The sequence below is a fragment of the Arachis ipaensis genome, chromosome B9 (genome assembly GCF_059453495.1).
Source record: "Arachis ipaensis isolate K30076 ecotype BB chromosome B9, ASM5945349v1, whole genome shotgun sequence".
Lineage (NCBI taxonomy): Eukaryota > Viridiplantae > Streptophyta > Magnoliopsida > Fabales > Fabaceae > Arachis > Arachis ipaensis.
The window spans coordinates 26,558,884-26,574,981 of NC_142444.1; the positions used below are offsets into that span (position 1 = coordinate 26,558,884).

The window sequence follows — 16,098 nt, forward strand, 5'->3', positions numbered from 1 at the left end:
GAAAAAGTTAATTGGATGCTGTAGGTTGGGCTGTATTATGAGAAAGCTTTAGTTGCATTGAATGTTGGGTTGTATTATGAAAAAGCTTTGGGCTATATTGTGAAAGAGAAAAACTAGGAAGAAGGAAAATTGGATAAGAAGAGAAATCAGGAATATGAAGTGTTTATAGGTGGAAGACAGGTTATACAAGTAATTTCATAATTCATTAACGTTTTTTTGACGTTTAACGTTAATAGGGACCAAATTGAAAATAAAAAATGTCTAGGGACTCAATTAAAAGGAAAAAAAATATAGGACCTAATTGAAAATTTCGTGAAATTATAAGAACCAACAGAGTAATTAAACCAATTTAAAAAAAAAGTGCAAATTCTGCAATAATTTATGATTAAATTAAAATGGCAAAACTGATATAGCATTTAATAATAAGAAGTTGCAAAAGTGATAGAGTAATATTTCACCCCTCTTTGGTTGCACCTCCAAAGAGTTTCAGAGTCTCGAGATATGTGGTCTTGAAGTTGCTGTTCCAAAATTCGGATAGCATTGTTTATCCAGAAAATGACTATTTTTTAAAAATCATATCTCTCAAACCACACATCGAAAAATTCTAAAATTTTAAAAGAATAATTTAGACATTTCAAAGTTTCATAGAAAAATAATTTCACTCATTTTGAGTGGCTAGATTGTTCTTAGTTTTGTTCACAAATTATTGTCTAAAACTGCATAATTCTACAAGACTACAACATGTAATCTTGAATTTTGAGAGGTCAAAAATTGATTCCTAACTTTTCATTCACTCTAACCTTCCATTCTAACTTTCTTTCACCTATTGTGACTTATTGAAAAGATTAAATCAGCCCCAAATACTCAGGATTAATAAATTATCATTTTTGGTCACTTTCACATTTAAGCATATTCATATAAAATAAAAAATTTCTGCATTACTATAGCAATCTAACCACAAATTACTCAAACAATTCACATATATTATCATCAATTTATTGCATCATATATAACAAATAGTCGAGCATCATCTCAAGTAATCATTAGTATGTATTATCAATTAATTCAATCATGGAACAACTACTGCAACATTGTACACAACCGTTATCAATTTGCCATATTTCACATCATTGAGGGAATTTATTTTTTACACCCAAAAACAGTTACAACATGAATTGAACTTAACATAGACCTCTCTCACACACGTCAAAAACAATGAACCAACTCAAAGGAATCGGAAAAGTTGCATTCCAAAAAATAAAAACGTGCTTGCATTACCACTTCCTACAATGATCCATCTAAACAAACTCAAATTAAAAAAGAATCCATAATTACAAAAACCAGAAAATGGATAGAAAACCTCTACAATTTCAGTTGAAGAAACAAAGCATCGATTTAAAGAAATTATCTAATTTGAGAGAAACGATGAAAATGATCGAAAAACACACTTTTGTATTGAGAAGAAAGAGATGTAGTTGCGATAGACCTGTGACAGTGATGATGATGTCGCGATGGCGTTGTGGACAACGACGATGAGACTTCGATGAGGCTGATGACAGTTTCAAATTTAAAAAAAAGTAAAATGGAAAATTTTGGTTTAGAACAAATATGTCGGGAGTGGATTCTCTCCAGTGAAAAAAAAACTGGATGCTATCTAGTGTTTAATTTGCTTTCTCTCTCCTATTTAATTTTGGTCCTACTTAGAGAATTAAAAGTGAAATATCACACTTTAATCTCTCAAGTGTTTTTTCACTGCAGAGAATCTATTTTTTAAATATGTCATTGTGTCATTATTTGTTCCTTTTTCATCCGTTTTCATCTCATAAGAGAAAAAAAAAAAAACTATACATCACTTCACTTTTTTCATTTTCTCTTAGGGTGTGTTTGTTTGAGGGGAAAATGGGAGGAAAGAAATTGAAAGGAAAAAAATTGGAAGGATTATTTTCTTTTGTTTGGTTAAATGAAAAAGTCAAAGAAAAATAATGAATAGTGTAAAAAATGGGTGGGACCCATTAAAAATTTTTTCCCTCCGACAATGGATGGAAAATAGAAGAAAAATGTATTTTGTATCAATATTTCAATATTATCCTCTATTTTTTAATATATTTTAAAATATTTAAAGATAAAATTATCTTTTCATAACATTATATACTATTTCCTTCTTTCTCATTTTTTTTATTCAAACATATTTAAGGAAAATAAAATTCTACTCAATTTATTTTCTTTCTTTTCTTTCCTTTCTATTTCTTTCTTTTTTATTTTTTTTCCTTCCAACCAAATAAAGTCTTAATTTTCTTTGGTGATCCAAACGGAAGAAAATTTAATTTTCCACCCATTTTCCTTTCTAATGTTTTCTTTTCCCCATATTCCCTTGAACCAGAGTTTTCATCCTTTTGTTTGGTATTCCTTTGCTAGCAAAGGAAGTTTGAAACCAATTTCAAAATACACACTCATTGTCCATACGTCAGAAAAAACTAATGACAGACCCACACTCTATGAAGCACGGATTCTCCTATGGTGCCGGTGTATCCGTGTCGGACACGAATCCGACACTGACACTCGACGAATACTTCAAATGAGCGTGGCGTGTCTTTTTGCGGTGCAGAATTTTGGTGAAGCTGTCACGAATCCGAACGAATCCGACCCGATTTTGTGGTTTTATGGTCCAATTAACTGATTTTTTTTTAAATTTTAAAATAAAAACAAATCAAAATTTAAATTTAAAAATAAAATAATTAATAGAAGCAGAGTTGATGACAATAGTCCAGATCTGAGTGAGGTTTCGTATTTATCTTTAAATGTACCAAACATAGAAGCGGTGGTATTTGCGGATAATGGACTTGGAGGAGAAAAAATTGATACATTTTCTATTAGCGAGATGGCAAGAGTAGATTAAAATTTTTTATTTTTTTAATAATTGCATAATTTTTAGACTTTTTAATGCAACTATATTTCCTTTTATATTTACAATATGATATTTTATTAATTTAATATATTATTTAAATTTTAATTCACAACGTATCCTAAACATATCATATTCAATTTTTTATAAAAAAGAACGTCTCGGCATATCCGTGTCGTGTCGTGTCCGTATCGCCTGTCATATAGGTGTTTCCTGGCCCACACTGAACCCTATCAACTACCGAAACCCACGTTCTCCATCGCCCAGGTACTCTCCGTCGGCCATACGGTACCGTAGCCGCCGGACTAGCCTAACCTTTTCATCCCACTTCAATTCTCCCATTGGCGTCGCTCAGGTTAATGTGAGCCATGCTGACGGCCTTTTTTTGCCGGCGCACCTCAACTCCGTTGTGGACTCGCGTTCCTCTTGTCGGAGTCGCGGTCGTTTGATCTCTCCTCGCCGTGTTTCTCTGTTAGCAATCTCTCGCCGTGTTTGACCCAATCAACTCCTCTGGTCTACTCTCTTCAAAAGTGCCACGTGTTCCTTGGCCACCTTAGCCATTGTTTTAGTCTGGCCACCACAGACGTCACCTTATTCTTATATTCGTTATATTTCAAAGGTGGATTAACAGGCACATCAATGGCCGCAGCGCTCATGTCTCCGACTCCTTTCTTTCGCCGCTTCCTCACTCAACGCTCCAAACCAACCATTTCCTGCTGCTCCCATTCCTTCAAGGTTAGTTGTCACTCCATCAAACAAATTTCAGGGATAAGCAAAATTGTTTTCCTTAGGTGTGACCTTTTGTGTGTGTGCAGTTTAAAAGGCAGTACACGAGCGTGATGATAGTGCCTACAGGGATTGGAGCTGCTATTGGTGGTTACGCTGGAGATGCTTTGCCCGTTGCTCGTGCTCTCTCCACCGTCGTTGATTGTCTTATCACTCATCCAAATGTATGTATGTATGTATATGTATTAATGCTGCTGCTACTTTCTTATCACTCATCGCTGCTCCTTTTTAACTCTTTGAGGCTGTATTTGGATTCTGTCTCTAAGACATTGAGAAATGTTAGGGACAACGCTTTTTATCAATGTTACCTAGCACTTTTAGCCAACACTTTATTTTTATATTATTAGAATTTAGGGTCTATTGTTTAGGGTTTATAATTTAGTACTTAGGGTATAGAATGTTGGCCAAAATGTGATAAATTTTGTTGGTCATGTAGCATTGCTCTAGGACAAATATTACGAGCTGCGGAGTAGAGACATTTGGGTGAGGAAACTTAGTAGGCACGTTAGTAGGACTTTTGGCCATTCTTTCTTCAATCTCTGGCTGTACATGGATTCTTGGCATTCAAATGCACTTGTTTTTCTTTTAAATTTTGTTTTCTAGTTAGTATAATAGTTCATAATCCTTTTGAACACATTCTTTATATCTTTGATTGGCGCATAAATAACTGATCATTAATATATACTATGAAGTATGAATTGATTAATTATCGGTATTTTTAAGTTCTATAAAAGATTGTTGTTTCTAGTTTTTCTTCAATATGTGATCATTTGCTATTTATTAATTATTTATTTTAAAGCTGATCTCATTACAAGTTTTTTGTAAATTCTGATATATGAACAACAGAATGGTCTTTAGATAAAAGAAGAGAAGGTGCTAGAGTGAAATACAAGGAGACTTCGAGGGAAAGGTGTGTAGTTAGTAGTAGAATTACAGGGAGGAGAGGCTGGGAGGAATCTTGAACTTCCTGCCATATTTGTATCTTTGTAGATCACCACATTGTTCTGGGATCTACAAAGAAATACATGTATATATATTATACCTTTCGCTACTTAACTCAACCTATCGTATATCGTTAAGAGTTTTCGATACATTTTTCTAAGAAAGATCTTATCATTAAAAAGGCAAAACAGTGAAGTACTGGTATTGCTTGTTTGTGTTAACATATTGAACCAGCATGGATGATATAAATCCTATATTGTTTTTATGTAATTTAAGCATGAATATCACAAAATGGGATGGTTGCATGTTACTATGTTGTTCAGTTATATGATAAATGATTATCATGAAGAAATGGGCAGTTGATTTTCTTGGTTGTTTGATTTTTTAAATTCTGCAGGTTCTTAATGCAGCAATGCTATACTGGCCCATGACAAATACATTATACGTTGAAGGTTATGCGCTTGACCGCTTTGCAGAAGGGTTGTGGGCTTTACAACCTGTTCACCAAAATAGAGTATGGCTCTAATGAGAAGTATCTAGCGAAAGGAGTGGTCTTATAGGAGAGTGAAAGCATGAAATTTGGACCCTCGCACTTTGCACGAATGGTCAAGATTAGAAGATAAAGTTATGTGACTTTCTTAAGTGGTCTTGTGATCTTCTAGTACCCTGCCCATCTGTGCATGGATATACGGCCCAAATTTGCACCTTTAACTCTCCTACCACTCCTCTCAATTATACACCCTCATGGCTATCATGACGAGTGTATCTCATGTAATGTTGCAAACTTTAATGGTTCTCTCTTCATCACACTATTTTTTTTCCTTTGTTTATTTATTTTGGGTGTTAAATAGGTGGGAATAGTTCTTGATGCTGGAATAGAGGAGGACCTTCGACTTCGCCATTTACAAGTAGCTGATGCTGCTAGGGCATCACTTGGATTACCCATCATAGAATATATTGTCACTGACACTCCACTTGAGGTATTCAATTTCATACATTTTCCTATAAAATGTAAACCACCATGCTTTTTCAGACAATTTTCTCTGTGCAACATACAGACCTTTGTCTACAGTAACTGACTGCAGAACTAATGATTCGATTCTTTAATAGAATTGCAATGATTCATTTGATAATTAGAAATTTGATGTCACTGAAGTTATATAAAGCTCATGATGTCCCACACATATACTCCATTTGTCAAATTTGCCTTTGCCATAATCACTTGTGTTGCATTATAATTGGTGAAATTTTCTTCTTGTATCCTACATATTGATAAAGTATGTTATGAAAATTGCAAATTGAAGTTAAGTTGTTAAGTGTAAACATTTCATAAAAGTCATATTGTGCACTAAAAAGATTCTAAAGAAAAAAAAATATTATAGTTGGACCTAACAATGGTAGGTCATGGTAATATATTTTTCAAATAAATGTCTTCTCTGCTGTTTATCTCTCTATTACTCTCTATTTTCAAGATAATATTCTTATAGTTGTATTTATTTTGTTCTCACCTCATGGAATTTGTTGTTTTGAAGTTGGATTAAAAGAATTCTTCATGCATGTCTATAGCATCTAAGATTATGATCTTGCAACAATTTAAAATGCATAACCAAAGTCAGCTTTATAGTTGTCTTCCTATGAGATTCTAGTACTTGATTCGGCAAATTATACAGGTGGAGAAGTGGATTGATCCAGAAACTGGAAAATCAACAGGGAGGATTAGGCACCCTGATTCTTTGATTAGAGCTGTACGGAATTTAGTGAATAGGTCAAAAGTGAATGCCATTGCTGTTGTTGGGCGTTTTCCAGATGATGATACTGATGATGTAGATGACTATCGGCTGGGAATGGTACGGTGCTAATGATTACTGAAATGAAATAACACTTCACTAGATATCGAAGAATATAATTTGATTAAAAGAAAATCATAGGATATCTCACTCTTTAACTTTCTAGGGCCATTGTTCTAAGTTCTCCATTTTTATCATTGTCATCGGTTCTTTGCTATTTGCATTTGATTGATTTTTATGCTAAAAGATTTTCAATCTTTAGATGATCTGAAATTTTTTCTTTAATACCTTTGCTGCTGGAGTATGTTAAGTGTTCCAGGAACGATTCTTATCCCATTCATTCCTTGCTTACTTACATTTTCTTCCTCCACCTGAACTTCACAGGGAGTAGACCTTTTGGCAGGAGTTGAGGCAGTTATAAGCCATCTAGTGGTAAAGGAGTTCAAAATTCCCTGTGCTCATGCTCCTGCTATGTCTCCACTTACCATGAGTTTGTCTCTTAGTCCAAAATCAGCAGCAGAGGAGGTTGGTAAACTCTGGATAGCAAACAACTTTATTTTTGGCGGTTCAATGACACTAGAATTTGGTAACTGATTGCAAGTATGCAACCATCTACCTTTGGTGGTCCAAGTAGAGTTTATCAAATTTGAATTTTGCTTAACGTAGCTTCATTTTCTTTTTCAAAATTAATTTAATAAGCATCAGGTAGAAGAAGTAAACAAAAAAATAAAAAAAAATAAAAGTGATCCTGGTAAAAACTAGTTTGGTCTAAATGCCATATTTTCTTTTTTCTTATGCATTCTGTGGATATTGTGTCATGATAACAACTTCCATAAAAATATGTATGCATATTTTGTCAAAATCAATATATCCTATGAATGTGGTGATCTAGGGACTTTCCACTAAAGTTAGCTGTTATTCTACTGCAGCATGTAACCTATTTCCTGCATGGGAATTCAAAAGGATGAGACTAGCATATTGACTTTTGTATTTACACCTGTATTCTTCTTTATTGAAATATCCACCATATCATTCATGTGCACATTCTGGATTGTGATGAAAAGGCTACAGTGTTTCAGAAGGTAGGATCTTAGAAACATCTCAGTTAGCCATTGTGTTCATTGATGCCATGTTTGCAGGTTTGTACAATTTGGAAAAATTTTCTAGCAATTTATGATCAATATATTTCCACCCGTTTCATTGATTCATGCTGATTTTTGCATACCTTAGCAAATAGATATTGTTGTAATTAACTAATTAAGTATTAGTGTCTTAAGTTAGTTGCATAGACCATTAGCATCTAAATTAGATCCAAACACGTCTTATGTTGTTGACATCTATATGTTGTGTTCACTAAACTATTTCCCTTACCTGGTTAGGAGAATATGATTTTTAGTTTAGTAGTGAAAATTTCATTTCCTTTTGTTAAGGTCTAATTTGTTTGGAGCAAAATTGAGAGGAGCATTTTAAGTGTTTGCTCTTATAATTGAAATCATTTAGATGCAACCTGTATGGATTGACTATGGAAATTGTTGAGTGGATACAATTGCAAAATTTTATTTATCTAGTTGGCGCGAACTTGGTTTATTAATGTGTTATTGCAGTAAAAATTATTTCTCGTTTCTTTGCATTTTGGTTGGGTAGATAACTTATCCATGTCTAATAGATTGGCTACACCTTCTTGCCATGTGTACTTGCTGGCTTAAGTAATGCTCCTCAATACTTGGTTAACCCCTCTGAATCTACGGAGAGGAATTTCATATCTGTGAGCGATGTCGATTCTGTGATCCTTCCCAGAGATGCTTGTGGAGGTGATGGAACTCTGGCTTTTGCAAGAAGTGAAAAAAATAAGGTATAATTTCAAACATATAAGTAGGGGTGCACAGACCCGGCTCGGCCCGAAGGCCCGGTCCGGTCCCGAACACTTTAGGGACTAATTTGGTGTGATTTCATCGGGTTTAGGGTCGGGTACGGGTCTCAAAAATAGACCCGGTCATTATTTCGGGTCGGGTCTGGGCCATAGCTCGGGTCACCCGAAGTCGGCCCGGTGGCCCGGTCATCATACACAATTAATATTTTGTGTTATTAGTGATGGATCATGATTATTCTTATGTGGAATTTAAGTATTGTAAACCTTAATATTTTGTGTTATTAATCATTATAAGACTATAAGTTAATGTTTTATGTTTAGAATGCATAAGACTTTAGACTAATACATAAGATTATGTTATTTGTATTGATTTAAATATTTGGTATTATTAGACAATATTAGTATTGATTGTGGTTATACTTTAGTATTGATTGTGGTTATGCTTTAATTTTGAAGAATGGTTAGTTTTTGTTATATTTTTCTAAGTGAATTTTACCATGTTAACCAATGGTTGGAGTCTTGGAAATTTGGATATTTTTACATGCTAGCTTACAAGAAGGTATCAACGTAATGTAATGTTAACGACCTGGTTTTCACCCGGTATAATTATGGCCCGAAAGTGTATTGGTTTCATCGGGTCTAAAACCGGGTTCGGGTCTAATAAATAGACCCGGTGTATACTTCGGGCCGGGTCTGGGTCACATCAAACCCGGCTTCACCCGGCCCATGTGCACCCCTACATATAAGCATTTGGTTTTCGGAAAAAAGCAATGAATTTTATTTACAAGAAACAACGATTATTGCCTGATAACTTTTTTATCTTTCTTTTGCTCAAAGTTGTCTAACCAGCAATTTCTGTTACAATGTTGTTTCGACATGACAGTATTTTTTCTTGCAGCCTCTGATGATTACAGTGGAAGAAAATGATACTGTTCTCAATGATACTGCAGATAAACTTGGTTTTGAAACGGTACAGTTTTTTCTTTTGTTTTGTGCATCTAATACTTTATCCACTTGAATTAATATTCTCAAGAAATGAATTTGCTGAAATATTTGCAATCTTTTTGAGTTAAAAAAAATGGTGGAAATGCTAGACAAATGATATATATGGATAAACTAGTAAATAATATAATACTACCTCATGTTCATAATATCAGTTACTTTGGTTATTTGCATGCTAATTAGAAATCCAAAATCAATAATACAATACCTTTATTAATGTACTTACTACTTAACAATAATGCTCAATGAACATTACATTAAATTGTGAGGATTACGAATATTAAACCAAAAAGAATTCTTTAAAGTGTTTGGTTTGGTTTGTATTTTTATTTTTAGTGTCTTATTTATAAGATTTATGAAGGAAAAATGAAAATAAAAGCACTTTTATTATTTTCACTGCTTTTATTCCCCCCCCCCCTTCTTTCAAAATTCGAAAAACAAGGAAGAATAAAAATGGAAACAAAAAATGTTTTCTCAAACCAAATTGTCTTTTCCTTTTAGAGGTGATGCTTATACCATGTGCAATGAAATGAAACTGTGTTGGTTAATGAAATTGTTGTTTCTTCTTTCAGCTGCAAGTCTCAAATTATTGGGAGGCCATTGGAGTTGTTGCTTCTCACAAGGCAGGGATCAATCCCTTCTCGCTTAGACGAAACAAAATTCCTAACATTGGGTGTGCTTCTATGCATCTCAATGGTCACTCCGTTTCAAGAGAAAGAGCTATCTCTTAGGTTTTTTTTTTCCCTACTATGTAAATCACGAGCCAAGTCTATAAAAATTTATGTTATGTTGGTCTTATTTTGAATTTATTTATCGTGCTCTGCCAAAAAAAATTTATAAGTTTTTTTTCAAATGAATTTCAACATATACACGAACAATCAAAACGTTATGTCATCTGAGTGCGAAAGGTCATGACTGAGTTAGCTAAACATGTTATATTGTCAATGTCTAGTGTTAAAAAATACATATTTGCATAAATGTTCTTACTTACAGTCTCTTTCAAGAGTCACCATTGCACCAACCTTCAAGGAAGTTAGAAATACTTGATTTGGTGCATTGTGATGTTTGTGGCCCAATGAAGACTGTTCTGTGCCATGGTGCTGAAGTTTGATTTTTTAAGCAAGTGCTGAAATGAGTTAGCTATGCGGGAAATCCGACGCGTGGAGGCGTTGCTGCTGGAAGAGGAAACAGCAACTGAGTTGAAGCAGGGGTTGCAGTAAGTTGTCGGATGGAGAAGGTGTAATTATGTTGCAGAATGGCACAATTAGTATGTAGTAATTTTTAATTTTGGTTACAATTGGGTTGGTCCTTTTGTTGGGGTTGCGCTTTTTTGGTATAAAGATGGGCTCTGATGGATAGAAGGATTTTTAAGGTGGTAGAGGAGCAAGAGCAAGTCGAGCAGACGAGTATTCGACAATGAATGACGACCTCGCGGGACACCTTCATAAATGCAAATTTATTTCCTTTTTCGACATTTTACCTTCTATGCACAATTCAAAATAACTATATCTCATCTCTTATTATATGTTCTCACATTATTAACTTTATTTTTCATTAAAAAGATAGCAAAAATGCTCTTTTTTTTTTTTTTTTTTTTTATCAAAAACACAATAAATATACACAATTCTTGCTTTATCGTAACATTACTACGATTCATACTATCAAATGTTTTTCATGGTAGTAATGCAATGAAATTTCTTTTCTTCTAAATATTCATGACAAGGTAGTCTATACCTTACCATTAGTTATTTGTCTCTTATTTGTTTTCTTAACACTTAATGGCATATCAAAATCTACCATGCACATTTCAAACATTAAATACATTACACGTCTCAAATTTTCAGCCGCTATTTATACATTCAATTTTCAAACCATTTTTTTTGTTTTTTTGGTTCTCAACCTTCTTTTTGATAGGATCCACAAAAATCCAACAAGTGAAATCTTCATAAAATTAGTTCAATAAACCTAAAATCCACTTTTATGGCCAAAAGAACCCATTGCAACAAAAAAGTCCAACCCAACCACCTAATCACCATTAACAGATTAGCTAATTAGTACAATTATTAATGTTTGTAAAGACTTATATTTTAATTTTAAGACATTATTTTAATTTTATTCATATATTTTTTTTAGTTATGATTAGGTTAATCGAGTGAATCAGTAACTCATCAATTAAACCAGCGATCCGGTGATTCGGTCATATAACCAAATTAATTATAAGTTCGATTCTAATAACTATGGCACAAACTACAAGAAGTCAACTTCCTGTCTACGCGTGGAGCACCAACCATTTCCTCCATCGAGTAATTCCACCTCATTATAGCACATGCTGAATATTTAAGCCTTCAGCACACTAGCATTGACCCTTTAACATTCATTGATCACGTTTCCAGAAAATTGTGGTTTATACTTTGAAGACCAAGACCAAATTGTGTGTATTGAGAAACGAGGAAAAGGTTAAAATGCATTCCTACCGACAATGACAAAGAATATTTGGGTCTATTTGATGGTTATTGCAGAGTATGAAATCCAACGTGAAAGAACTTCACCAAAGACTCCTTGATTGAATGGTTTTAAAGAAAATCTCATGTCCTGATCTTGTTCAAACGGTGATGTTAAAGGTTTTAATGAACTAAAGAAAAAAGTTGAAGAGTAAACGTTGACAGAAAAATGGAATCTTCTCATTTCTAAAAAATTAGAGTGAAAAACTGAACTGTTAATTAGGTGCTCACATTGGTGGAGCTTTTCATAGGCAATGGGGGGTCATGGCCCCAAATAATTTTTAAAAGAATGAGTAATTCCATTATATAGATAATGATTAGCTCATTTGGTTGAAAGCTTTTATTGAAAACTAAGTTACAAGTTCAACACTCACATAACCCATTTGTTCCGTCCAGAATATGCCTCCGAGGTATGATCGGTGTAACGACTGAGATACGACTCGGAAGCGCTCTCCTGTGAACCTTAGCCTCGGTGTGGACCCTGCAAAAAAGGACTCCGACGCTCAAGTCAGTTGCCAGAATAATAAGCTCACAAAAAATAACGTTTAAGAAGATAAGGGGTGAAGAATAAAGTAGTAGGTAGAGATTGTGTTCCTCTTTAGGCGAGTTAAGTTCGCCTGATTAAATAGGCTGTGCCCTGAGTACGGTTTGAGTTGGAAGTTACGTTATCCCCAGATCTCGGCCTCATTTGAATTACTGGATTTATTCTCGGTTATGCAGTTTTGGTTGCCGAAGATAATGGGAGATATTGCCGAGGATATCGGTTAGGTACACAGCCCCCAAGCTCGGCATGAGGAACATGTTGGGCTTTTCTATATCCTCGGCAATGTTGGTGTTTTTTGTGTAGATGTATTGCCTGGGTAGCCCCCAAGCTTAACGTGTTGCTCATGCTAAGTTGCTTTGGGCCTGAGTGAATGGGCTTTATGTTTTGTATTGTTTTTTATTTATTTTTTGTTGAAGGCGGGAAGTTTGGGAAACGCCAGTTATGTTTAATGGGGAAGTGGGAAGGTTACGTGGAGTAACGTGTCGAAGTAACTCCTTGTCTCCGTATCCGTTAGGCTCCTGCAAGTTTGGCTTTTGAGTGTCAACATGAGTAAGAAAGGTAACTTCTTTTCGTCTTTCTTTTGTCTGTAGCGTTACTGTTGGCAGTTTGTTGGCATGGGTAAGAAGGGGGTTGAGGTTGATGAAAATGATCCTTACGGCTGGGTTGACAGTGATGTCAAGGCCCGGGCTTCAGTTTTCAGTGGTTATGATATGTTGTCTCAGTTGAATAATGCGCGGTGGGTTAGGGGTGGGGATAGCTTGAGGGTTAGGTTCTTGCCCTGCGAGAAGAGTGATAGGGTGTGTGAGAAGAGGAGTGATTGGTCGTACTTTTACATGTATACCTGTTTGTTGACGGAATTAGGTGTTCGCTTTCCCTTTACTGACTTCGAATGTGGCATATTATCATTGCTCAATTGCGCTCCCACACAGCTCCACCCTAATTCGTGGGCATTTGTCCGTGCATTTGAATGTCTGATGGAGTATCTAGGGTGTTATCCGTCTCTGGGGGTTTTCTTTTCGCTATTTCAAGCGAAAGGTGTTTGGAAGGGAGGTTGGGTGAACTTGAGTAGTCACCCTGGACGGGCTATCTTCAGTTTGTACAAGTCTTCTTTTAAAGACTTTAAAGAGTTTTTTGTGAAAGTTCAGATATGTGAGGAGTGCTATCCGTTTTATCTTGATGCTATGATGGAAGAAAGATTTCCGATTTACTGGTCCCCTGAGCCTCGGCAGGTTTTAGAGTGTGAGGAGAGGGTAAAAAGTGAGGACTATGTCATTGGTTTCCTGATGTCTGCCATGTCATCTTCCGAGCTGTTGTCTATTCAGTCTCTACTGAGGCTTGAGGGGGATAGGGAGGCGTTAGAAGAATATTTGGGTATGTTTTTTGTAAAAGTTAGCCGTGTATAATATTTTCAGCAGTTTATTTGATTTGGTTTGGTTTGTTTTTGTCAGGTGAAAAGGCTTCAACCCTAACTACTGCTAATTTGAAGGCTTTCGTTTCGAAGGCTAGGAAGAAGGAAAAAGAAGGTTCGTCGACGAATGTAGGAAAAGAGGGTGGGGGTTCTGTTGGTCAGGAAGCTCCTCTTAAGAGAAAGAGGGGTGGAGGGGCTGCAAAGGTGGTTGATCTGACTGGGGCAAAGGAAGATAACGCTGTGTTTACGGCGGAGGAGATTGAGGCTTCCTACCAGAGCCAACTTGTCCTTCATGGTTATAAGGATGGCCCGAGTAATTCGATATGGTCGGCCTCATTTCCCTTCATGGCGGTGGCTGATGAGTTCGCGCAGGTTGATGCTGATGTGAAGACGATCCATGATGCTGGGAAGATAGGAGTCGCACGTTATCTGCAGGTTTGACTTTATCTTAGCTTGTCCGTTTTAGTGTTTTTGAGTATTGGTTGATTAGATCTATTGTTGTAGGTTATGGGTGCTCGTTTGCTGTCGATTGGCCGTACCTCTGAACTAGATGCCATATTGGATGCAGATAATCTGGCTGCTGTGAAGAAGCTTAAAGATTCGTTGCAGGAGAGGGACTCGAGGATTGAGAAGTTAAGGGCTGAGGTAAGGAATGTGAAGAAGGCATCTGAAGTCGAAGTTGTTAAGCTGAAGGGTGATTTAGAGGCGAATGTTGCCGAGCTTGTGGGGTTGAAAGCGAGAGTTGCCGAGCTTGAAGAGGAGGTTTTGACTGCTTTTACTCTGGGTTTTGATCGGGCGGTTGCTCAGATTGGTGTCGTCGCCCCGGATGCTGATGTGAATTTATTGGACGTGACAAAAATTGTGAGTGATGGTCGTTTGGTGGATGATGGTACTCTGCCTGAGAATCAGGGTGATAGTGAGTCGGTGGAGAAAGGAGCAGACTAGAAAACTGCTTTGTAATTTATTTTGTTGAATTTTGAGGTAGGTATTTTGTACCCGCTTAAGGGGTTTGGTATTTTGATTGTAGATGTGCGCACATTGTTTTGGGATTGACACTTTTAGCGTGGTATTTATGATAATGTTGATATTCTGATTAGGAAACATGTGTTTGACTATTATAGTACATGAATGATATGGGGTGGGGGACCTCATTAAAACCTCTCCAAGAAAAAATCCTTGTTTTCGGGAAAAAACCTTGTGAGTAGGAAAAAGAGTGTCTCCCCGTTTCCATATCTGTTTATGAAAAATATGATCGTAGAGATGATACATTCCATATTCCAGGGACGTCGTTCCCTTGTAGTGTTTGAAGTTTGTATGCTCCTTTGCCGAGCACTCTTGTTATTCTGTAAGGACCTTCCCATGTTGCGGCGAGCTTTCCATGTGTTTGTGGTTTCCTCGCCTCCTCTGTTCGTCTTAGGACGAGGTCCTGTTCTACGAAGGACCTGAGTTTGACTTTCTTGTTGTATTTCTTTCTTATTATGCTTTGCATTGCCTTGTGTCTTATCTCGGCCTTGTGTCTGTCTTCCTCTATTGTGTCTAGCTCCATTTGTCTGGCTTTATCATTGTTTGTTGCCGAGGTTGTTGTTGTTGTTCTTGCCGATGTTAGGGCGACCTCGACTGGAATCATTGCGTCGGCGCCATAAACGAGTCGGTAAGGTGTTTCCTTGGTGGTTGTTTGTGTTGTTGTGTTGTAACCCCATAGTATTTCTGGGATCAGCTCTGCCCATTCTCCTTTGGCTTCGCCGAGTTTTTTCTTGAGTGCCATAAGAATTATCTTATTAGCTGCTTCGGCAAGTCCGTTTGTTTGTGGGTGTTCTACTGATGAGAAATGATGCTTGATCTCGAAACCCTGCAAAAATCCTGCCAAGCTTTGATCGGTGAACTGCCGACCATTGTCAGTTATAATGGCATGTGGTATACCGAAACGACAAATGATGTTTTTCCACAGAAAAGCTCGGACTTTGTCGGCTCCTATTTTAGCTAGTGGTATGGCTTCTATCCATTTCGAAAAATAATCAATTGCTACAAGTAAATATTTTACCTGTCCTGGAGCTTTGGGGAATGGGCCAAGAATGTCAAGCCCCCATTTATAAAACGGCCAGCTTACCTCCGAGGTGTGCAGGTTCTCGGCTGGGTTGTGAGTTAATGGTCCATGCTTTTGGCATCTGTCACATCTTTTCACTTTTTCGACACAATCGTTCTTCATTGTTGGCCAATAATAGCCTGCTCTGGCGACTTTCGATGCCAGGCTGATCCCACCTATATGGTTGCCGCACACTCCTTCATGGGTTTCATCCATGGCCAGCTTAGCTTCGTCCGTGCTTAGACATCTCAGTAGTGGTTGGGAGAATCCTCT

At 36.4% G+C, this 16,098-nt stretch overlaps 2 protein-coding genes across 2 annotated transcripts; both read left to right on the forward strand.

The window, feature by feature from the left end:
- The first annotated feature begins 3,079 nt into the window (after positions 1-3,079).
- Positions 3,080-10,267, forward strand: LOC107619222 (uncharacterized). Its single transcript, XM_016321470.3, has 9 exons — positions 3,080-3,637; positions 3,718-3,852; positions 5,028-5,144; positions 5,482-5,610; positions 6,301-6,477; positions 6,802-6,942; positions 8,084-8,269; positions 9,186-9,257; positions 9,862-10,267. Exons 1-9 carry the CDS (start codon positions 3,542-3,544, stop codon positions 10,018-10,020), a joined length of 1,212 nt encoding a protein of 403 aa, XP_016176956.1. The 5' UTR covers positions 3,080-3,541; the 3' UTR covers positions 10,021-10,267.
- Positions 10,268-12,879: 2,612 nt separating this feature from the next.
- Positions 12,880-14,687, forward strand: LOC148544082 (uncharacterized). The gene is made up of 3 exons (XM_088497852.1): positions 12,880-12,892; positions 13,783-14,177; positions 14,247-14,687. Exons 1-3 carry the CDS (start codon positions 12,880-12,882, stop codon positions 14,685-14,687), a joined length of 849 nt encoding a protein of 282 aa, XP_088353978.1.
- Positions 14,688-16,098: the final 1,411 nt, after the last annotated feature.